The sequence below is a fragment of the Lepus europaeus genome, chromosome 13, assembly GCF_033115175.1.
Source record: "Lepus europaeus isolate LE1 chromosome 13, mLepTim1.pri, whole genome shotgun sequence".
Lineage (NCBI taxonomy): Eukaryota > Metazoa > Chordata > Mammalia > Lagomorpha > Leporidae > Lepus > Lepus europaeus.
Window position 1 is genome coordinate 58,575,320 of NC_084839.1, and position 24,767 is coordinate 58,600,086.

The 24,767-nt window shown below is 37.7% G+C and overlaps 1 protein-coding gene across 4 annotated transcripts in view; it reads left to right on the plus strand.

The window, feature by feature from the left end:
• The window catches only part of EHBP1 (EH domain binding protein 1), a 378,411-nt gene that overhangs the window by 117,351 nt on the left and 236,293 nt on the right, over positions 1–24,767 (plus strand). For all 4 annotated transcript variants that reach the window (XM_062209516.1, XM_062209514.1, XM_062209518.1 and 1 more), the window contains exons 6-7: positions 12,074–12,255; positions 22,751–22,890. In XM_062209516.1, coding sequence (XP_062065500.1) covers positions 12,074–12,255; positions 22,751–22,890 — 322 coding nt within the window. The remainder of the gene's footprint in view (positions 1–12,073; positions 12,256–22,750; positions 22,891–24,767) is intronic.

Consider the following 24,767-nt stretch of genomic DNA (forward strand, 5'->3'; position numbering starts at 1 on the left):
GTGCTTGAGAGAGCTCCCTGTGGCATGTCTGCTTTAGCATTTAATTGCTCCATAGACTCCAAATTAAATTCTGTCATATTCCATTTTGGTCTGCTGATGAAGCAATGATCTTTTCAGCATGACCTAAGGAATATGCTTGTGACAGCTTGAAGGACCAGCATCACAATTTTGAAAAAGTTAGGACTACATGACTTCCCAATGGGCTTTCTGTTATTTCAAAATAAAAGTTTAAAGTGTTATCTCAAAGTTAAATAACAAAATGTCAGGCACGTAATAGGTTCTATCTACATAATTACCTACAGTAAATAAAGCATAGTTGATGGTTTTACAGTACACCAAGTTATTTTACCTCAATAAAGCCAAGTCCTGGGAGTTTTTATATTGAATTTGAATGAAAAGTGCCAGAATAAAAATATTTTGTAATTCTTTCGTATATAGTATAAAGTGTCCTTACCTTAGGGTCTTCAAAGTTTTTTTCCAGTTCCACGTTATTTCATTTGAAGATTTTGATTCTTTTTTTAATTTATTTTTTTAAAGATTTATTTATTTTATTTGAAAGTCAGAGTTACGCAGAGAGAGGAGAGGCAGAGAGAGAGAGAGAAAGAGGTCTTCCATCTGATGGTTCACTCCCCTGTTGGCCACAATGGCCGGAGCTGCGCTGATCCAGAGCCAGGAGCCAAGAGTTTCTTCGGGGTCTCCCATGTGAGTGTAGGGACCCAAGGACTTGGGCCACCTTGTACTGCTTTCCGAGGCGATAGCAGAGAGCTGGATAGGAAGTGGAGCAGCTGGGACTTGAACTGGCACCCATATGGGATGTCGGCGCTTCAGGCCAGGGCATTAATCTGCTGTGCCACAGCACCGGCCCCCAGATATTGATTCTTGAGTCAGCAAAGAAAATGAATATTTACATAAATTGTGTGTTAATTCCTTACATCAAAAAATAATTCATGTAAACGTGAGACAGAAGGTAAGATCTAATTACTGAGACTTTTAAGTCCAGCATTAATCTAGTCACATGCTCTTAGAAGGGTGTTCAGAATTCTACTTGCCTGTCACTTGGTTCACTGATTCAGCAGTACTCGGAACAGAATTTAAGAGTTCTGATCCACAAGGATATGAACAGAGTCTAGCAGACTTTGAGACTCTAGAAGTGTGTGTGCTGCAAGCAGTGATCAATTATCAGGTACTACGTCACTAAGAATTACTTAATTGAAGTGTTTAAGTCAATGTGAGACAGGTGAATTTGGTTGTGATGGTTGTTTTTTAAAATACTCTGCTCTGTGCTTATAAAATTCAGATGAAGAATTCTGCTTCTGGCAATCTGACAGAATAAATAGCATGAGTGACCCCTTTTAGAAAACAGTTAAAAGCATAGATAAATAGGAAAAGATGATCTTTTGAAATGCAATCCTGAAATGACACTGGTAGGAAGAATTCAAAGACATAAAACAATAATAGTAGTAATTGAAAGCAGGAAGTCTGGAAGGTAAGCATTCATCATAGCTTTTCCACTTTTCTACTGAATCTATGATTTACTGCATTTACCTCTGCATGGAAATGCAGCAAAAGTCTAGCACCTCCCATCCCCCCAGGTAGAAGGTCTAACCAGTTTTCCTTGTTGATTAAAGCTGACACTCCCAAGTTTTGTCATTCTAAAGAGGAAGAAGAAATAACTTCATTACACAGAAGAAAGCAATGAGAAAAAAGTGCCTCTTGTGTTTACCATAAATGTGTAAAGACAATATCAGCCTTGAAAATGTGTAACCAGGAGCTAGCCCTCACAATTTCCTTTTTCTTTTTTTTAAAGTGTGTTTATTTATTTGAAAGGCAGAATTACAGAGAGGCAGAGACAGAGAGAGAAAGAGGAACTATTTTCATTTGAGACTTTTCTTGATGCAGTAGGAAACTTACTAATTTTATTAAATTTCTACATGAGTATTCATCTATTTAGTAAGCTCTGTAATGAAATGAGAAGTGTGCATAAAGTATTTATTATACATTGTGAAAGACAAAGTTATTCAAGAAAAAGCATTTGTTCACAGTCTCAGCCTTTTTCTGTGCCAAGGTGATCCATAACAAATGCTGATAAGGATGTGGAGGAAAAGGTGCCCTAATATACTGTTGGTGGGAATGCAAACTAGTGCAACCATTATGGAAGACAGTATGGAGATTCCTTAGAAAGCTGGTAATAGATCTACGATATGACCCAGCAATCCCAATCCTGGGAATTTACCCAAAGGAAAATGAAATCAGCATATCAAAGAGTTATCTGTACCCCTGTGTTTATAGCAACTTAATTCACAATAGCAAAAACATGGAATTAACCCAGGTGTCCATCAACTGATGACTGTATAAAGAAAATGTAGTATATATACACGATGAAATACTACTCAGTCATAAAAAAGAGTGGTATCCTGTCTTTTCCAACAAAATGCATGCAACTGAAGACCATTATGCTTAGTGAAATAAGTCAGACCCAAAAAGACGAATAATCATGTTTTCTTTGATTTGTAGCTAATATATAGAGTACAAAAAATGTAATGTATATGGGTAAAATTGACATCTTGAGATTTGATTATTGTTTATAGCCCTGTCTATACTTCTTTGCAGCAGTGGTCTTTCTACTTGTTGAATTCTTTAGTAGAGGAGTAAACCTGTGACTATGAAGTAAATTGAAAGTATCTTATTGGGGCCAGCACTGTGGGTAGAGCCACCACCTACAGTGCCGGCATCCTTTGTATGCCCTGGTTCGAGTCCCAGTTGCTCCACTTCTGATCCAGCTCTCTGCTATGGCCTGGGAAAGCAGTGGAAGATGGCCCAAGTCCTTGGGCCCCTGCACCTGCATGGGGGACCCAGAAGAAGCTCCTGGCTCCTGGCTTCGGATTGGTGCATCTCCAGTCATTGCGGACAATTGGGGAGTGAGCCAGCAGATAGAAGACCTCTCTCTGTGTGTAACTCTGGACTTTCAAATAAATAAATAAATATTTTTAAAAAGAAGTATGTTATTAATTAAAAGGGACAAAAAGGAAGGAGGAGGGAGGAGGAAGAAAGTTGTTAAGTGCAAGGTGTCCAGCACGTAACAAATTTTCCCAGGCAGACGAATCAATTAATTCACAGGCTTTTATTGGGATTCCGCTCCCTGGCGAGTTTCCCCGGACCCAACAGAGCCAGGGCCAGGGAAGTCATGCGTCAAAGATTGGGATGGCTCCTTTTATATAGATTCAGGGTGTCGAGGTTAAAGGTCGAGGTTAAAGATCTTCATTGGTTGACCTTTAGGCACCCACAGGGACCTTGACAAGGACTTCTCTTCCTGGAAGTGCGGGTAGGGACTCTCCATTCCCGGAAGTATAGGCCTTCTCTGTGGATCCCAGGAAGTACCATTATGGGCTTGATTGTATATATGAAATACGTGAAGTCTGTTTTCTTTATATGAATTTTTTAAATGTTGATGCTGTAAAGAAAACAAGAAAACAAAAGAAAGGGAAAGCACTTACACCATCATTTGAATCATAACTAAAGTAGCCATATCTTTCCTGGACCAGTATTTTTACCTGACAAAAATGACTAACAAACTACAGTTATTCACCCTTGGTATTTTTTGAAGATTTTCTTGAAACTGAAAAAAGTGCATCTGCCACTTAAAGGCAAGCAGCTGAAAAGATCTGTTGGTGGTGGTCTAAAACTCCAAGTGTTCATTTGAAAATTAAAATTTTGGAAAAGTTGTTCCTGTCACTTCAATAGTTCCTCAGTGTTTAAGGATTTTTCTGTGTTTGGTGTTGTGGTATAATGGGTTAAGTCACCACTTGCATTGCTAGTATCCCATATTGAGAGCTATTTGAATCCCAGCTGCTTTGCTTCTTATCCAGCTTCCTGCTAATGTACCTGGGACTGTAGCACAACATGGCTCAAATACTTGGGCTTCTGCCACACATGTGGGAGACCAGTTTGGAGTTCTTGACTCTCAACTTGAGCCTGGCCCAGATGTGGTGGTTGCAACCTTTTGGGGAGTAAACTAATGGAAGGAAGAGATCTCTTTTGCTCTCTCTCTGTCTCTACCTTTCTCTCTGTTGCTCTTCCTTTCAGATAAATAAATACTTTTAAAAAAACTATATTTTTGGGGGGCTCGCGCTATGGTGCAGCAGGTTAAAGCCCCAGCCTGCAACACTAGCATTCTGTATGGGTGCTGGTTTGAGTCCTGACTGTTCCACTTGTGACCCAGCTCCCTGTAATACAGCTCAGAAAGCAGCAGAGGATGGCCCAAGTCCTTGGGTCCTTGTACCCATGTGGGAGACCCAGAAGAAGCTCCTGGCTTCGGATCGGCTCAGCTCTCGCTGTTGTGGGCCTTTTGGGGAGTGAACCAGCAGATGGAAAACCCCTTTCTCTCTTTCTCTCTCTTTCTCTGTAACTCTGTCATTCAAGTAAATAAAATAAATTAAAAAAAAATTTTGTTGGAAATGATATAAATAAATGTGATTTTTTTTAGTATTATATAATGAAATGTGTCAATATTTGCATAATTCAGAGGATCAGTATGTTCTAAATGACCAAAGTAAAAAGTTGCCAAATCATGTATGAGAAAAGGTACATTCAGTGTACATGATAGAGCAATGGGTTTTAATTTAACAAAGTTTAAAACATTTTTTCATATGATTTTAGATTCTGCATTACCAATAGCCTTTAAGAAGTTCTGCTTGTCAGGTTTTTGTGTAGTGTTAAAGACAAAAACTCAAAATTATCTGGAAAGGTTATTAAAATACTCCTCTTTTCCAACTACATATTTGTTTGAGGTTTAATATTCTTCATATAGTTCAACCAAAACAATATATCTCAGTAGATCTCTTAAACCAGACTGAAAGAGATTTTGTAGACATAACATTGAAGAGATTTGCAAAAATGTAGAATAGATCCACTCTTCTAATTAAATTTTTGTGTAGAAAGTCTATTTGTTTTTCTAAAAAAATGTTAATATGAGTTTGTTGTTATTTAAAACAAATTAAATATCAAGTAAATCTAGAAAGGGCTCAAAATTGTATGAATTTCTGTGTGTTCAAGGGGCAGGGTAGTTAATTGTAAAAAGGGATTTTTCACAAGGCTTATTGCTTGGAATTTTGCCCAGATTGCAAGCAGCTTCTCAGTTCTTTTTTTTTTTTTTTTTAAGATTTATTTATTTATTTGAAAGCCAGAGTTACACAGAAAGAGGAGAGGGAGGGTGAGGGATAGAGGGGAGGAAGGAGAAGGGAGGAGGGAGGAGAGAAGAGGGTCTTCCATCCACTGGTTCACTCCCTAATTGGCCACAATGGCTGGAGATGTGCCCATCTGAAGCCAGGAGCTTCTTCTGGTCTCCCATGTGGGTGCAGGAGCCCAAGCACTGGGTCATCTTCTACTGCTTTCCCAGGCCATTGCAGAGAGCTGGATCAGAAGTGGAGCAGCTGGGACCCAAACTGGTGCCCATATAGGATGCCGGCACTGCAAGCAGCTACTTTACCCACTACGCCACAGCGCAGGCCCTTCAGTTCTTTTATTTATTTATTTCTTAATTTATGTGCTTTAGAAAACATTCTGTAACTCCGTATTTGAAGATTTCTACTGCTCTACTTGTCATTATATAGAAAATACAACAGTTTGATGTTTGGGGTTATTTTATATAACAATGATCTTGTTGTAAAAGTGGGCAACAGTACATACACATGAGTTAAACACATTTTAAGCATCTGTGGAACATTTATGAACACTGATCATGGGTTAGGCCATAAAGTTTATCCTAGTACAGTTTGAATGATTGGCATTATAGAAACCACACCTGTGACCCCAGTGATATTAAATAGTAATTAGTTAAAAAAGCTAAGTAGAAAATCTCTATATAGAAGGTACCTGGTTCAAGTCCTGGCTTCTCTGCCTCTGATCCAGCTTCCTACTAATAATTCACATCCTGAGAGGTAATAGATGATGACTCAGGTATTTGGGTCCCTGCCACCCACTTGGAAGACTTGGATTGCGTTTCTGGCTTCTGGTTCTGGCTTTACTAGCCTAGGATGTTGAGGGTATTAGGGGAATGAATCAGCAGACGGAAGATCTCTCTGTGTCTGTCTATCTCTGATTTTCAAGTAAAATGAAAATAAATTTTAAAAAATCTAAAAATAAATACTCTTGTTTAAAAAATTTTTAAAGCTTATGTGTAACCTATTTGAAAGGCAGAAAGAACAAAAAAGGTCAAATACAGTCCTTTCATCCCTGATTCACTCCCCAAATGAGCACAACAATTGGGGTTAGGCCAGGCTGAAGCCAGCAGCCCAAAATTCACTTCAGGATTTCCCAGGGACCCAAGTACTTGAGCTGATCTGCTGCCTCCAAGGATGCACAATGGCAGGAAACTAGAATTAAAAGTGGAAGTCAGGGTTCAAACTCAGGTACTTCAATAAGGGATGCAGGGGCCCCAGGTGGTATAGTAACTACTATGTCAAATGCCTGCCCCAGAATATTCTATTTAACTGCACTGCTTCATACCATTTTGTTTTGTACCATGGTAGTTTTGGGGAGAAGTGATGTGATTGGCTATACGGTTTTTTGATAACATCATCACTGTTTAAAAATCTTTATGAATAAAGAATATTATCTATTCATTTTATAGTCAGTTCATTCCTTATTAGAGAAGTTATAGTAAGGTCTTTTACTTTTTATCTTCATGTACAGCGGAAACAGTTATTCACCTATTGCTTGCATTGTTACTATGTGAATAACAATGAGAATACATTGAGGTGGAGAATTTATTTTAGATTTGGCAGGAACATTGGTAATCCATGCTTGAATGTTTAATAATAAAACTACAATAAAGTAAAATATACTGCTTTTAGTTGTTATTTACTTATTTTCCTCATTTCAAGATTGATGATCTTGTATTGAAATAGTTTTAATGTTGATTTAATAACTGATCTATAAAAATTAAATACAAATACTATTTATTGAGTACCTATTATATGCTAAAAACTCTGCTAGGTAGTTTAATGCTTACAGTGCTTTCTCTAGGACATATTTCTAGGATAGGAATTGCTGTGTCATAAGGTATATATATTCAGCTTTTCAATGTAATGTCCCAAAGTGATTGTGTCATTTGGAACTCTGGCAGTATGAGAGAGTTTGCATTGTTCCACATTCTTATAAATACTTGGTATTGTCCAACTTTAAAAAATATTTTCTAATCTGAGAGTGTGAAACTGAGTCTTAGATACAGAAAGAGTAATCAGTGAATAATACTTGCTAATATTACATTCTAACCCAGGTTTGTCTGATTCCAACTACAATTGGCTGGATTTCAAAAAATTATACCGCAGGTTCTTTTCATAACAATGAGAATAGTTATGAAATATGAGAGTAAGATTTTTAAATTAAAATGATTTTATATAAGAAATTTGTTAGGGAAGTTATCTCTGAAAAAGTGATTTTAGATTAAGTGGATCAGAGTCACTGGTGGTAATGGTGTGCTTGTTTGGATGAGGGGTGTTACTTATTAAAAATCAGCAGATTCATAGGTTCATTTCCAGGTCTACTAATTGAGAATCTCAAGGAGGTGAGAGACACGCAGACATGCAGGCAGCTCTCATTCACTGGCTGACTCCTCAAATGCCTGCAATGGCCAGGCCTGAGCCAGGTGGAAACTGGGAGCTGAGAACTCTGTTCAGTTCTCCCTTTGGTGGGGGAAGGGATCTTGTCACTTGAGCCATTACCTGCTGCCTCCTAGGGTGTGCATTAGCGGGGAGCTGGACTCTGGAGCCAAGCTAGGAGTCCATCCAGACACTCTACATGGGATGCTGTCATCCCAAATGATGGCTTAACTATTGGGCCAAATGGTTCTACATTAAAAAAAAAATTTTTTTTTTAAAGACTTACATGTTTATTTACTTAAAAGGCAGAGTGACCTAGAGAGAGGTGGGGGGAATCTTCTGTCTTTTGGTTCACTCATCAAAAGCCCTTAATGGCTGGGGCTGAGCCAGGTCGAAGCAGGAGCCAGCCCAAGTACTTGAGCCATCATCTGCTGCCTTCCCAGGTGCTACAACAGGAGGCTGGGTCTGAAGCAAAGCTGCAAAGACTAGGACTGGCCTTCTAATATGGGATGCTAGCATTTGCAAGCAGTGTCTTAAACTGCTACACCACAACCTGGGCTCCATGCTTCAAAAAGGTCTCAGAGGGCTAGTGCTGTGGTATAGTAGGTTAAGCCTCCACCTGCAGCACTGGCATCCCATGCAGGTGCTGGTTTGAGACCCCTCTGCTCCACTTCCAATCCAGCCCCCTTCTGATGCACCTGGGAAAGCATTAGAAGATAGTCCAAGTGCATGGGCTCCTGCACCCACATGGGAGACTCGGAGGAACCTCCTAGCTCCTGCCTGGCCCATCTCCAACAATTGACAGCCATTTGGGGTGTGAACCAGTCGATGGAAGACCTCTCTCTTTGTCTCTCTATGTGTCTGTAACTTTGCCTCTCAAATAAATAAGTAAATCTTAAGAAAAAAAAAGCTCTTTCATTTGGTTTTGGTTTCTGAAAAATACTTAACTTTAAGAATCTCTGCTTTAGGAATTTTGAACTAATTCCCAAAATATTGCCAGCTTCATATACAACCGGATGTATAAACATAGGCACAAATACAGAAATTTAGACTTATATTTATGTAAGCACTCACTTTTTATTCTTGTCATCAAAATTTCATTTCTAGAAGTTCCTTTTAATAATTTTTTTTCTCTCATTTAATGTTCTTTTGTCCAACCTATTTGTGACCTGAAGTAGCAACAACAATAGTAATTTATCTCTAAACTGTCTGCCTGGCTGATTCCAAGTCTTTTAAAAAAGGACTGTAGAATGCAAAAGATATGCTCATCTGGCAGTGTAGTCAGTTATTTCATTCATTTTTATAGAACCACTGGTACCCATGATAGTATCATTGTATATTGAAGAAGTAGATCTAATGGTTAGAGAGTAAACTTGTGGCGTAGCTGGTAAAGCTGCTGCCTGCAGTGCTGGTATGGGTGCTGGTTTGAGGACTAGCTGCTCCACTTTCTTTCTTTCTGATTTATTTATTTATTTGAAAGGCAGAGTTATAGAGGAAGAGGCAGAGAGAGAGGTCTTCCATCCACTGGTTCACTCCCCAGATGGCCACAACGGCAGGAGCTGGGCTGATTTGAAGTCAGGAGCCAGGAGCTTCTTCTGGGTCTCCCAAGTGTGTGCAGGGACCCAAGCACTTGGGCCATCTTCCGTTGCTTTCCCAGGCACGTTAGCAGGGAGCTGGATCAGAAGTGGAGCAGCTGGAACTTGAACTGGTGCCCATATTTAGTGCTGGCACTGCAGGCGGCAGCTTTTACCTGCTATGTCACAGTGCCGGCCCCTGGCCGCTCCACTTTCAATCTAGCTCCCTGCTAATGAACCTAGGAAAACAGCAGAAGATGCCTAAATCCTTGGGCCCATGCACCCACTTGGTAGACCTAGAAAAACTCTTGGTTCCTGACTTTGGATAAGCCCAATTCTGGCCATTGTGCCATTTGGGGAGTAAACCAGTGGATGTTAGATCTCTGTCTCTCACTCTCTCTATACTCTGCCTTTCAAATAAATCTTTTTAAAAAAATTATGATTATTTCTAACATCTTAATTTTTATAGCTTGATTATTTGATTATAAAATTAAACTTTAAAGGATCAGTGTTTTACTTGGTGAAACAGATTTGTTTAGCAAAAACTGAAAATAACTTGACAGTTTCTATGTCATGCTTTCGAAACAGAAGCTTTAAATCTTATATGTAAAAGTTGTTAGCTATTCTAAAGGTACAATAAGAGATTATTGTTCATATCAGTGTAATAAATTGATAGTCCCTGGTTGTACTTTTTCATTTTGCACATTGTCAGAACCTTGGGCCTTAATCTTATTCTTTGATTGACAGTAGCGACCAGAGAAAGAATGCTTGTATTGTTTGGGATAGTCACATCTGTTCAACTTGATTCAGTTGAGGGTATTTGCATATTCTTAAGTATTTCTTCTGAGAGGGCTTAAATCCTTCTCAAGTGCTTGATGCATTTTTGAAATTCATTCATAAGGTATCTACATGCACTAATAGTTTTGTATAATATTGCTGTGCATAATCTGACAGATAAGACCACATTTTAAAACAAGATATTCTTTAGGGATGCTACATTATATTTTTATTTATTCTGCTGAACAGAAATGCCAGGTTTTTTAAAAAGGTCAGTTCAATGTTTTGATTAAATTAGTATGTCCTTATTTTGAGGGGAATCTATAAATCATAGGACAAATGAAAATTTATTGAATGATAATTCAAAGGTATTAATGGTAATTTTTCTTTCTTTGGGTGAAAAATTGAGTGATTTTTATAGAAAATAATTGTAGAACTTAATTGGTTTTCTGTTTAGCCTCCTTATTTTGCTCAGGATCATATAGCTTGGAAATTAAGCATTAAATTTTTATCTCAACTCCCAGACATTAAAACCTAGTAAATAATGATATTTGACCTAATTTATTTATCACTTAGAAATTATACTACATTTAAAATTTTCCTGTTGTCATTAGAACATGTAGTCTTCCTTTATTTCTGCCTAAACTACCTCTTTCCAGTTTTATATGTGCCTTACTAATGGATATAAAAGCTGTGATATTATCTCATCTTATTCATCATCAAATCTCTCCAGAAAATGCCCAATCATTATTTTGCCATCCTGTTTTCATATTTTCCTTGGGCCTAGGCGATTCAGTAAAGAATAATTATGGAACATGATGGCTTATTAATAGAATGTTAAAAACCTTTGAGAAGAATTTGAAATCTGCTGAAGTCAATTAACAGTGTCACCATGGGCATAGAATCAGAGGCGCAATCTCTTTCTTCCTTGATATGTATTATCTTAAGGAAAGCAGCCAGAACTTTAGACTGCAGTGATCCGAAAAGGTCCTGGAAAGAAATAAGGCTCAGATTACAGGATAGATAGAATTCAGATGCTCAACAAAAAAAGAGTTAGAATGCCATCTAGGCTGAGAATTCTAGGTGTTCAGAAAGGAAAATTATCATTAAGTATAGTCAGAAGAAGGGAAACGGTTGTTGAGTACTTTTTGATACCTGGCCCTGTGCTAGATCCTCTTCTCATGGTAACCTGGAGAATTCCTATTCTAGTTTTTATTTCTTGCTTTTCCTTTCCTGAGCTATTTAGGTTGTCTAGTCTTCCCTTATTTCGACCTAGGCCACTTACTTTCAAATCTTTTATCTTCCTTACTTATAAAAGCTATTATACCACCTCATCTGAATTGAATTATTGTGTTAGAGGAATTTATTGGAGAAAGTTCTCTGTTATTGGATGTTACTATTAAAATAGTATTTTAAAATGTTTACTTCTTAAATTTTATCTACTTGAAAGGCAGAGAGAGAGAGAGAGATCAATGTTCCAAATCTGCTGGGTGGCTTCCCAAATGCCTGCAACAGTCAGTACAGGGCCAAGTTGAACTGGGAACCTGGAACTCCATCCGGGTTGATGGGAGCCATCATCTTCTGCCTCCCAGGATGCACTAGTAGAAAGATGGATTGGAAGCAGAGGAATCAGTACTCAAACTGGCACCCTGATATGGATGCAGGCATCCGGACTGGCAGCTTAGTCTGCTCCATCACAAAGCCTACCCTTAAAGTATTATTTCAAAATATTTATCTATTATAGGTCCCATTCTGTGGGGTAGTAAGTAAAGCTGCTGCCCACACATCCCATATGGAAACCAGTTTGAGTCCCGGCTGCTCCACTTTTGACCCAACTCTCTGCTATGGCCTGGGAAAGCAGTAGAAGATGGCTCAAGGCCTTGGGCCCCTGCACCCATGTGGGAGACCTGGAAGAAGCTCCTGGCTCCTGACTTCAGATCAGCCCAACTCTGGCTGTTGTGGCTATTGGAAGAATGAACCAGGCAGATGGAAGACCTCTCTCTCTCTCTCTCTCTGCCCCTGTCTCTCTCTAACTCAGCCTTTCAAATAAATAAGTAAATCTTTAAAAAATTTTTTTTGTGTATTAGATAACTCTAAGCTACATAATTATTTTTTGTCTTCCAGGAATCCCCTGCTGGTCGAAGGAAAGCTCTTGCTACTAGCAACATCAATATGAAACAATATGCAAGTCCTATGCCAACTCAGACTGATGTCAAATTAAAATTCAAGCCACTGTCTAAAAAAGTTGTATCTGCCACTCTCCAGTTTTCATTATCTTGCATTTTCCTTCGGGAAGGGAAAGCTACGTAAGTTTCTTTTGTCAAATAAGCTGCTTCACATTGTGTTTCAAAACACCAAAAGTGAATAGCTTTTGATGCAATGAGCTGGCCATAATTGAACATCCTACAGCATACCAATCATTCTTGCCATTCTTTTTCAGAGGCTGAATTTTAAAAATTCTTAGTTACTTATAAATAGTCATTTTTCATTCCAGAGAATGAACCAGTAATTTAAAAGTGATTACTATGGTTTCAAATTCTAAATTTTATATAATAGTGTTTCATACCTGCTTGTTTTACGTTTTTGTGTCTTCAGTGTAACCTGAAGTACAGACATTTCAATTAATAAAGCTATTTGATATAACTGAGATATGAGAGAAACCAGAATGAAAAGTTTAGGATAAGAGGGATAAAAGCACTAAGAGAATTTTTTCCAATTCATATTTCCTGATTCAGCCTTCTAAAAATTGTACAGTAAGGGACAGTTAAATAACAGTTTACTGTAATCATTATCCTCTTCAACAATCACTTATTAAGCACTGAATAGGCAATCCACAAAGCTTTCTACACTCAGTTCTGATCTCTTAAAAGAGTAAAATTCTAACAATACATTTGGTGAATATATGTTGAGTAGGGTGAAAAATTTGACATTTACTTTCATTGTTGCATACAATTGAGTCATGGGTAGGTACATGGATATAATGACAGAGCTAGTTACCTACTTGCAGTGGAAGTTGAAGAGACAGCAGAAATGAAAATTGTTTGTCTGGACTTAAAAAATGAGGGAAAGAGGTTAGCTGTGGCTATTTCAATCCAATCTGAATCACAGTTTTAAACATATTTGACCTAGTGGAATGTGGTTTCTATAATTGGCCATGTCACCTTGTCTGATTAGGCTGGATTCTGTGCATGGCTCTAAATGAGATGTTTGGCACTCATCTATAAATGACTTAGAAGATAACAACAATAAACCCACTCTTCAAGAAGTTGCATTCTAAGTGAGTATATTTAGGTAGAGGCAGTACAGATTGGAAGCATCTTAGTCTTATATCTCAGTACCTTAAATTGTTGAGTTAAATAATGAGAAATAAAAATCTTACCCTGAAGCTAAAGCCAAAATCAAAGGAACGAAAACACAGGAAGAAGAGAGACAAAAAATTCAGAGAAGATTATTTGAGGGTGGACTTTCTCACACTGAGCAGAAGCAGTAAGTGAATCAGCAACATTTACAGGAATCTGTGAGAGGAAATTAAGCCAAACCAAGTATCTGACTTTGAGTTGAATAGGGATTTTCTCAGAACATCCTTAATTTCCTCTCTACTCTAGATATCTTCTTTCTTTACCTTCCCCCCAAAAAAGTGTTCAGAGTTAAAGTATGAAGAAACTAAAATAAGTTAACATTTTAAGAATGATATTTTGAAATTATCTTCCTATCACTATGTATTATTGATCAGTGAACAATTTATAAGATATTCATAGGGAGATAATAGAAGTTTTTTTTGTTCATGCAGACTTTGTGTCACTGAATTTATTAAAAAAAGGGGAAATAATTTTGTTAACTCTAAGCTTTTATGAGATAGAATATAAAGAATTTTTAAAAATTGGTTTGCAGAATCATACCATATTTAGAAGATAAGTAAATATTAACAAACATCGCAAAAGAAACAGTATTTTAATTTGGCTTTCTGAATTTTGGGGAAGTCTGCCAAATTGAAAATTTATTTATATATAACATGTTAGAAATATGTTTTATTCATTGGAGTTTATTTGAAATTTAATATTAAAATAATAGAGAAAACAAATGATTTGACTGTTTAGAGTATTTAGTGTGAATTTTATAAATGTGTATTTAAAATATTCAAGAAAAAAAGTTTATATTTTATCAAATAAATAATATTTAGCTTATAAGTTTCTCAGGTCATTTTTTACCTTGTTATTCTTAAAAAAGCTAACCTTTTTTTTTTTTTTGTTCTCCAAAGAAACATTTTATTTATTGAAAACAAATTTCATAAGTACAGCTTTAGGAATATAGTGATTCTTCCCACCATACCCACCTTTCCAACCCCACTCCCATTCACTTCCTCCTCCCTTTCCCATTCCCAGTCCCATTCTCCATTAAGATTCGTTTTCAGTGAACTTTATACACAGAAGACCAATTCTATACTAACTAAGGATTTCAACAATTTGCACACACAAACACACAAAATATAAAAAACTGAGAACAAATTTTACAGTTAATTCTCATAGTACAACTCATTAAGGATAGAGGTCCTGCATGGGGAATAAGTACACTGTGACTCATGTTGTTAATTTAACAATTAACACTCTTATGAATGATGTCAGTGATCACCTGAGGCTCTTGACATAAGCTGGCTAGGTTTGGAAGTGTTTTGAGTCCAAAATCTGTCAGTATTTAGACAAGGCCATAAGCAACGTGGAAGTTCTCCCTTCAGAGAAAAGTACATCCTTCTTTGATGGCCCCTTCTTTCCGCTGGGGTCTCACTCAAAGAGATCATTCATGTAGGACATTTTTTGTTGCCACAGTGTCTTGGCTTTCTATGCCTGAAATGTTCTCATGGGCTTTTCAGCCAGGCCACAATGCCTTAAGGGCTGATTGTAGGTCAGAGTGCTCTTTAGAATAATTGTCATTCTATGAGTCCGTTGTGTAGACTGCTTCCCATGTTGGAACATTCTGTCCTTTTTAATTCTAAATATTGTTCTTACCAGACACTTGATCCTATTTATATGATCCCCTTAACACTTAATCCTATATATATGATCAATTTAACACTTAATATGATCACTTTAACACTTAAGATGGCATTATTACCACACAGCTTAATGGGATTTAGAGTCCCATGTCAAATTTTTAGCTGTACCCTTAGAAGTAAATCAAAAGGAATGTATGTAGGCCGGCGCCGTGGCTCAACAGGCTAATCCTCCGCCTTGCGGCGCCAGCACACCGGGTTCTAGTCCCGGTCGGGGCACCGATTCTGTCCTGGTTGCCCCTCTTCCAGGCCAGCTCTCTGCTGTGGCCAGGGAGTGCAGTGGAGGATGGCCCAAGTGCTTGGGCCCTGCACCCCATGGGAGACCAGGAGAAGCACCTGGCTCCTTCCATCGGAACAGCGCGGTGCGCCGGCTGCAGCGCGCTACCGCGGCGGCCATTGGAGGGTGAACCAACGGCAAAAGGAAGACCTTTCTCTCTGTCTTCTCTCTCTCACTATCCACTCTGCCTGTCAAAAATAAAAAAAAAAAAAAAGAAATGTATGTAGAACTATACAGCTCCTCCCTCTCTTATTCCCACTCTTATTATTTTTTACTGGGATCTATTTTAAATGATTAATTCTATGTAAGTAGTATTTAGAAGGAAAATAAAACTGTTCCTTGACAATCAAGACAAGGGCTGTTCAAGTCATTGCTTCTCAAAATGTCAATTTCACTTCTACAGGTTTTCTTTTAGTTGCTCTGTTAGTTATCACATATCAGAGAGAACATATGGTATTTGTCCCTTTGGGACTGGCTTGTTTCTGTAAGTATGGTGTCTTCCAGATTCATCCATTTTGTTGCAAATGACCGGTTTCATTTTTTTTTAACCACTGTGTAGTATTCCATAGAGTACATATCCCAATAATTTCTTTATCCAGTCTTCACTTGATGGGCATTTAGGCTGATTTCATGTCTTAGCTATTGTGAGTTGAGCTGCAGTAAATATGTGCGTGCAGATAACTTTTTTATTTGCTGATTTCATTTCCCTTGGGTAAATTCTCAGGAGTGGGATGGCTGAGTTGTATTCAGATTTCTGAGGTATCTCCAGACTGTCTTCCACAGTGGTTTTACCAGTTTACATTCCCACCAACAGTGGATTAAAGTACCTTTTCCCCCACATCTTCACCAGGATTTGTTGTTTGTTGATTTCTGTATGAAAGCCATTCTAACTGAGGTGAGGTAAAACCTCATTGTGGTTTTGATTTGTGTTTTCCTGACAGCTAGTGATCCTGATTTTTTCATGTGTTTGTTGGCGATTTGGATTTCCTCTTTTGAACAATGTCTGTTTAAGTCCTTTGCCGACTTCTTTACTGGGTTGTTTGTTTTGTTGTTGTGGAGTTTCTTGATCTCTTTATATATTCTAGTTATTAATCCTTTATCAGTTGTGTAGTTTGCCAGTAATTTCTCCCTTCCTGTTGGTTGCCTCTTAATTTTCCTGAGTGTTTCTTTTGCAGTACAGAAGCTTCTCAATTTGATGTAATACCATTTGTTAATTTTGGCTTTTATTGCCTGTGCCTCTGGGATCTTTTCCAGGAACTCTTTGCCTGTGCCAATGTCTTGCAGGGTTTCCCCAGTGCTCTCTAATAATTTGATGGTATCAGATCATAAATTTAGGTCTTTAATCCATTTTGAATGGAATTTTGTGTAAGGTGTAAGGTAGGGGTCCTGCTTCATACTTCTGCATGTGGAAATCCAGTTCTCCCAGCACCACTTGTTGAAGAGACTGTGCTTGCTCCAGGGATTGGTTTTAGCTCCTTGGTTGAATATAAGCCAGTTATAGATGCTTGGATTGATTTCTAGTGTTTCTATTCTGTTCCATTGTTCTATCCATCTGTTTTTGTACCAGTATGAGGCTGTTTTGATTATAACTGCCTTGTAGTATATCTTGAAATCTGGTATAATGATGCCTCTGGCTTTGTTTTTGTTGTATAACATTGCTTTAGCTATTTGAGGTCTCCTGTGCCTCCATATGAATTTCAGCATCGTTTTTTCCAGATCTGAGAAGCATGTCGTTGGTATTTTGATTGGAATCTCATTGCATCTGTAAATTGCTTTTGGAAGAGTCAACATTTTGAAAATATTGATTCTTACAATCCATGAACATGGAAGATTTTTCCATTTTTTGTATTTTTTTCTATTTCTTTCTTTAATGTTTTGTAATTTTCATCATAGAGATCTTTGACATCCTTGATTAAGTTTATTCCAAGGTGTTTGGCTTTTTTTGTAGTTTTTGTAAATGGGATTGATCTAGAAGTTCTTTCTCAGCCATGGTATTGTCTGTGTATACAAAAGCTGTAGATTTTTGTGTATTGATTTTATATCCTGCTACTTTACCAAATTCTTCTATGAGGTCCAATAGTCTCTTAGTGGAGTTCTTTGGATTCCCTATATAAAAAATCATGTCATCTGCAAATAGGGGTAATTTGGCTTCTTCCTTACCAATTTGTATCCCTTTGATTTTTTTTTTTTTTTTGCTTTTGCTTTTGCTTAATGGCTCTAGCTGAAACTTCCAGTACTATATTAAATAGCAATGGTGAGAGTGGGCCTGCCTGTCATCGGATCTCAGTGGGAATGCTTCTGACTTTTCCCCATTCCATATGATGCTGGCTATCGCTTTCTCATAAATTACCTTGATTGTGTGGAGGAATGTTCCTTCTAAAGTTTGCTTAGAGTTTTCATCATGAAAGGGTGTTGTATTTTATCAAATGCTTACTCTGCATCTATTGAGATAATTTTATGATTTTTATTCTTCAACTTGTTAATGTGATGTATCACATTGATTGATTTGCAAATACTGAATCATCCCTGCATATCAGGAATAATCCCACTTGGTCTGGGTGAATGATCTTTCTGATGTGTTGTTGGATTTGGTTGGCCAAAATTTTGTTGAGGATTTTTGCATCTGTATTAATCAGAGAAATTGGTCTGTAGTTCTCTTTGTTGCATCTTTCTCAGGTTTAGGAATTAAGGTGATGCTGGCTTCATAGAACTTGGTAGGATACCCTCCCTTTCAGTTGTTTTGAATAGCTTATGAAGAATTGGAGTTAGTTCTTCTTTAAATGTCTGGTAGAATTCAGCAGTGAAGCCATCTGGTCCTTGGCTTTTCTTTTTTGGGAAGGTCTTTATTACTTATTGAATTTCTGTCTTGGTGATGGGTCTGTTTAGGTTTTCTGTGTCTTCTAGGCTCAATTTAGGTAGGTTGTATGTGTCCAGGAATCTCTCATTTTCTACCAGATTACGCAGTTTGTTGGCATACAACTCTTTGTGGTAATTTCTGATCACTCTTTATTTCTGATGTGTCTGTTGTTACTTTTCCTTTTTCATCTCTAATTTTATTGATTTGGGTCTTCTCTCTCTTTTTTTTGGTTATTTGGGCCAGTGGTGTGTCGATTTGGTTTATGTTTTCAAATAACTATCTCTTCGTTTTGCTGATCTTTTGTATTGTTTTTTTGGATTAAATTTTATTGATTTCTTTTCTAATTTTAATTATTTCTTTATGCTACTAGTTTTGGGTTTGGTTTGCTGTAGTTTTTCTAGATCCTTGAGATGCTTTGATAGTTCATGTATTTGCTGCCCTTTCAATTTCTTGATGTAGGCACCAATTGGTCTAAAATTTCTTCTTAACACTGCTTTAGCTGTATCCCAAAAGTTTTGATATGTTGTATTGTTGTCCTTTGTTTCCAGAATATTTTAATTTCTCTTTTGATTTCTTCTGTGACCCACTGCTCATTTAGGAGCATGTTGTTCAGTCTCCACATGTTTGTGTATGTTCTAGAGATTCCTGAGTTGCTGATTTCCAGCTTCATTGCATTGTGGTCCGAGAAGATGCATGGTATGATTTTGATTTTTTTTTAATTTGCTGAGACTTGCTTTATGGCCTAGCATGTGGTCAATCCTAGAGAAAGTTCCATGCACTGGTGAGAAAAATGTGTATTCTGTGGCTATAGGGTGGAAGGCACTGTAGATATCTGCTATGTCTATTTCATCTACAGTGTCGATGAATTCTGTTGTTTCCTTGTTGATTTTCTATCAGGTTGATCTGTCCATTGCTGAAAGTGGGGTACTGAAGTCCCCCGTTATTATTGTATTTGAGTCTATATCTCTCTTTAAATCCATTAACATTTCTTTTAGATAACCAGGTGCCCTGTAATTAGGTGCTTATATATTTATAATAGTCACCTCTTCCTGTTGAATTGATCCTTTAATCATTATATAATGTCCTTCTTTGTTGCTTTTAATAGTTTTTGTGTTAAAGTCTATTTTATCTGATATTAGGATGGCTACACCAGCTCTTTGGTTTCTGTTAGCATGGATTATCTTTTTCCATCCTTTCACTTTCAATCTTTGTGCATCTTTTTTGGTAAGATGTGTTTCTTGTAGGCAGCAAATAGAGAGGTTTTGGTTTTTTAATCCATTTAGCCAGTCTGTGCCTTTTAACTGGGGAGCTGAGACCATTTACATTCAGGGTGCCTACTGTTACGTACTGACTTTGCCCTGCCATGTTTCCGTATATCCTAATTTTGTATTTTGGTTTCTTTTGTACTTTTACTGGGTCATTTTTTGCATTCATCTTCTCTTGTAGTGATGTTCCTGTTTCTGTGTTTCTGTGGGTAGCACATCCTTGAGCATCTTTTGTAGGGCAGGGCAAGTAGTTACAAATTTTTTCAATTTTCTGTTTGTTGTGGAAGATCTTTATTTCTCCTTCATTCATAAATGAGAGCTTTGCAGGGTACAGTATACTGGGTTGACAATTTTTTCTCTTAAGACTTGGAATATATCTCACCATTCTCTCCTTGCCTGTAGGGTTTCTGATGAGAAGTCTGCAGTGAGTCTAATTTGGTTTCCTCTGAATGTGATTTAATATTTCTCTCATGCACATTTTCTTTATGTTCTACTGTGGAAAATTTTATTACAATGTGTCTTGGTGAAGATCTTTTCTATTCGTGTCTATTGAGGGTTCTGTGTATTTCCTATACTTGGATGTCTTTTTCTTTCTCCAGATTGGGGAATTTTTCTGTTATTATTTCATTAAGAATGACTTCTAATCCTTTCTCTCTTTCCATGCTTTCCAGAATTCCTAGGATCCGTATGTTGGGTCATTTGATATTATCATGTTAATCTCCAACCGTGTGTTTTAGTTTTCTGATTTCTTCCTTTTTTTTTTTTTTTTTTTTTTAGTCTGACTATAATATTTCCAGAAATTTGTCTTCCTTTTCTGATGCTTGTTCTTTTGTGTCACCTATTCTGTTGTTAAGTCTTTCCACTGCATTTTTTATTTGATCTGTCCAATTCTTCATTTCTAGTATTTCATTCCGACTTCTCTTTAATATCTCAATTTCTTGAGAGCACTTTTTGCCTAGTTCATGAATTTGCTTCTGATTGTTTCTAAGTAATCTGATTATTAATTTTCTGAATTCCATTTCTGGCACATCCTTGATCTCTTCATCTTCACCTTCTTTTATTGAAGTGTTGTCGTGTTCCTTTGGGGGGCTCATCGTGTCTTTCTTATTCTCATTTAGAGTTTTTCTTTTGTTTTTCAGCATTTCTGTATTTTTTTGGGAGGGGTCTGGTTGCTTTTCTCTTTAATTTGTGTCTTTGTGATTTAGTAGAATGTCTGTACTTTTAGTGAGTTCCAAGAGGTGTGTGCTGTAGGTGGCCTGAGTGCACTGTTCAGTATTCCGGGGTAGAGAGGGTATCCAATTTAAGGCCTCCCTGGGGCTTTGTATCTTCCCTCTGATTTTTTGGTTAGAGGATGTTGTTCACTCCTCTTGACGTGACCCACCCTTTTTCTCACAATTGTGGTTTGACCTGGTGTTAGTCTATGGTGTGTCCAGGGTTATATCGCCTTACTTAATAAACTGCACCTCTAATCTATGGAGATTTTCTTGTGGTGAGGTTTTCCTCTGTTATGAGCTGCTATGAGTCTGTGTGTTGTGAGTGGAAACATGCAGTCCCACCTACTGGAGCCCAGCTCACTTCTCAGTCATGGTGGAGATGGGTATGTGCTTGTTATATGGAGCTCATATATGAGCTGCCTACTGGGGCCTGGCTCGATTTTTCGATATTCATGACTTCTTGTACAGCTTATGTGATGGTGAAGAAATTCTTTTGAAATGCTGTGGTCCTTGTTCCTGGTTTGGGGGCATGGTGAGGTGTTTCCTGCAATTGATGGGTATGTGCATGGAAGGCAAAGGTAGGAACCTCCTGCTTACCTTTGAAAATGTAAACAAACAACGTGGCTTCTCCCAGCAGGCTGCAGGTCTGGTTGGGGAGATGGGGGCATGGAGATGGGCAAGGGGGTTGCCGACCTCTCTGTTCCTCTGTACCTTCTCTTTTTTCCTCTATAGAACTTCACAAGGAATTTTCCAAGCTCTCCTTCCCACTGCTATTTGCAGTTCCGTGGACCTGGATTTCTCATCTAACCTGGTTTGCTGGGGTCTGGTTCCAGCCTCCCCATCCATGCCTCTGTGGCTTCCCTTTCTTTTTTGCTCTTTCAGCGTTGACCTGCCCAGTTTCTGTTGGTCTCCTGGGCTTCTTGTCATGAATTTCCTGTGACTCTTTCTCCAGCATGTATCTTTTCTCATTTTTAACTACCTATTTTGCCCTGTAAGACTCAGATTATCCTGTTGCTGTACTGCCATCTTGGGAGCCCCCTCTAGCCTTTGTTCTTAAGATGCTTTGGGGAGTTATGGCCCCTTCAAAAAATGCAATATTTAAGCAAGATTTAATATGATTTACAGGAGTTTACCATTTTCTTTCCATTTTACTCATTCCCCAAAAGGTTCATGGACTTTAAATTAAGATTTGTTATTTTAATTCCTTTTCAAATTTCTTCATGTCCAGGAAAAAGTCAATCTCCTCTAGGAAAAAAACTAACTCCTAAGCAGTTAGTTTTTAATCCTGTTTGCTTTTTATTAATCATATCTACAATTTAAAAATTAATGAATACAAGTATTTAGATTTCTCAGTATTATAGCTGTTTAAACAGACTTGTTGACATATCTTATAGGAAGAATAAATTAATGTGACAGGTTGAGTATCCCTTATCCTAAATACCTAGGACTGGAAGTGTTTCAGATTTCATTTTTTTCAGATTTTCGAATGGTTGAATGTATACAAAGAGATATCTTGAGGATGAGACCCAAAGCCAACATGAAATTTGTTTTGTGTATACCTAATACACATAGCCTTATGGTAATTTTAAATAGTATTTTTCAGGCAACTGCTTTTTTTTTAAAGATTTATTTTTTTATTTGAAAGTCAAGAGAAGAGAAGGAGAGGCAGAGAGAGAGAAGGCTTGCATCTGCTGGTTCACTCCCCAATTGGCCGCAATGGCCAGAGCTGTGCTGATCCGAAGCCAGGAGCCAGGAGCTTCTTCCAGGTCTCCCACGCAGGTGCAGGGGCCTAAGGACTTGGGCCATTTTCTGCTGCTTTCCCAGTCCACAGCAGAGAGCTAGATTAGAAGTGGAGCAATTGGGACTTGAACTGGTGCCCATATGGGATGCCAGCACTGCAAGCGGCAGCTTTACTCACTATGCCACAGTGCCAGCGCCACAACTACATTTTACTACAGCCTGTCAGATGTGAAATTTCCCACTTGCAGCATTATGTCAATGCCCAAACAGTTTCAGATTTTAGAGCATTTTGGCTTCCGGGTTTCGGATTAGAGATGTCTGACTTTTATTTTCTTAGGAAATTACTTTCTAAGCAATGTCCTCTAATAAACTATGCATTATATTTTGTGTCATTGATATAGGGATGAAGACATGCAAAGTCTGGCTAGTTTAATGAGTATGAAGCAGGCTGACATTGGTAATTTAGATGACTTTGAAGAAGACAATGAGGATGATGATGAGAACCGTGTAAACCAAGAAGAAAAGGCTGCAAAAATTACAGGTTGGTTATAGTAGCATTAAGCTTGTCTGTCTGTCTTTCTTTCTTTCTTTTTTTCTTTCTTTCTTTTTTCTTCTTTTTTTTGACAGGCAGAGTTAGGCAGTGAGAGAGAGATAGAGAGAAAGGTCTTCCTTCCGTTGGTTCACTCCCCAAATGGCTGCTATGGCTGGCGCACAGCGCCAATCCGAAGCCAGGAGCCAGGTGCTTCTTCCTGGTCTCCCATGGGGTGCAGGGCCCAAGGACTTGGGCCATCCTCCACTGCCTTCCCGGGCCACAGCAGAGAGCTGGACTGGAAGAGGAGCAACCGGGACAGAACCGGCGCCCCAACTGGGACTAGAACCCGGAGTGCCAGTGCCGCAGGTGGAGGATTAGCCTAGTGAGCTGCAGTGCCGGCCACTAGTGTATCTTTCTTTGCAGAGTTGGAAAACTCATTTTCATTTCCCAGGAAAAAACAGTCCCACTACTAAGGTATTTTTTTCTTCCTTAAACCTCATATAATATACTGTTTAACTCTGAAAACTTTGTGTGGTGACTATAAGTAACCTAACAGATTTTAGTAGTTTAAGATCAAGCCTAAAAAGTCAAAAAGACATAAAACATACTGAATTATAGATAACATAACCTAAATGTGCTCATATCTTGTCATTGTATGAATGAGTATATGAATTCACGTGACTTATATGGAAATTCTGTTTTGAATTGGTATGTATCACATATCCCTGTATCTTGAAGTTTCCATGCAACTATCCTTGCTAGCTGGTTTAATAAAACTACTGCAGAGTTAAGTGGTTAGAACTTCTTTGTGTTAATATTTGTTCATAATAAATATTTGTTCACAGTCTCATTATCACAGTTAAGTATTGATGTTACAGTTTCCTTATTGGAGTGAATTTTAAGCACTGTTTATGTGTTCTTATTTACTCTGCATTTCTGAATTGATGTCTCTTGATTTCTTTTACTCTTCACTGGTGTTTTTTTCCAAATTCATTGTTTATTTGGTACTGATTTTTTAGCTTTGTCTCAGCTCTTGCTGTCATGTGGGTAATTGCCACTGACTATTTACATTGCCCATTTAACTCCTTAGTCAAAATGTTCCTTGACCTTCTCAAATCTAATGACAATCACTTCTACTCTACTACTATAAGTCTACCATAAGAAACTTAATCATGTATGTGTGAAAGAGAGAGGGCTTTGTCATGTGCAAATTTTATGAATTATTATTTTCCAATTTGTAATTGCAGTTTTGATTTCTTATTTGACCCAAGGGTATTTAGGAGAGTATATTTTACCATATGCTTTATTTGTTTACTTCTAGTTTAGTTTCATTCAAATGAGATTCATAAGTCTCTTGAATTTTAATTTTTAAAAAACTTTTGAGGGTTTTTCCTTTATAGTAGAGACATGAAATATTTTTTATAAATTTTCTCTTTTTATGTGTATATTCAATTAGTTAGATTCAGCATTAGACCAAACTTTTTACATTATTGTTATTTTATATTCTTCTTTTTGTATAGTTCATCTATTAAAGTTAGAGAACTTCAGTGCTAAATTATTTAGATCATAAAAACTTACAGCTTCATTCTAATTGTTATTCACTCCATTTAATGTCTTTTGCTAGAAATATTGCCTGATGTGTTAGTGTTTGTAATCCATAGTTTATTTTTGTGGCACATTTTAACTTATTTCTATTATTTATTTACTTAGCTATTTTATTTTACTTCAGAAACAGAGGAGCGGTGGGCCGGGGGGGAGGGGAGGGGAGGGGAGGGGAGGGGACGGGAGGGGAGGAGAGAGAGAGAGAGAGAGAGAGAGAGAGAGAGAAACTCCCACCCACTGGTTTGGTGCCTCAGATGCCCCCAGTGCCTGGGACTGCCTTGCTG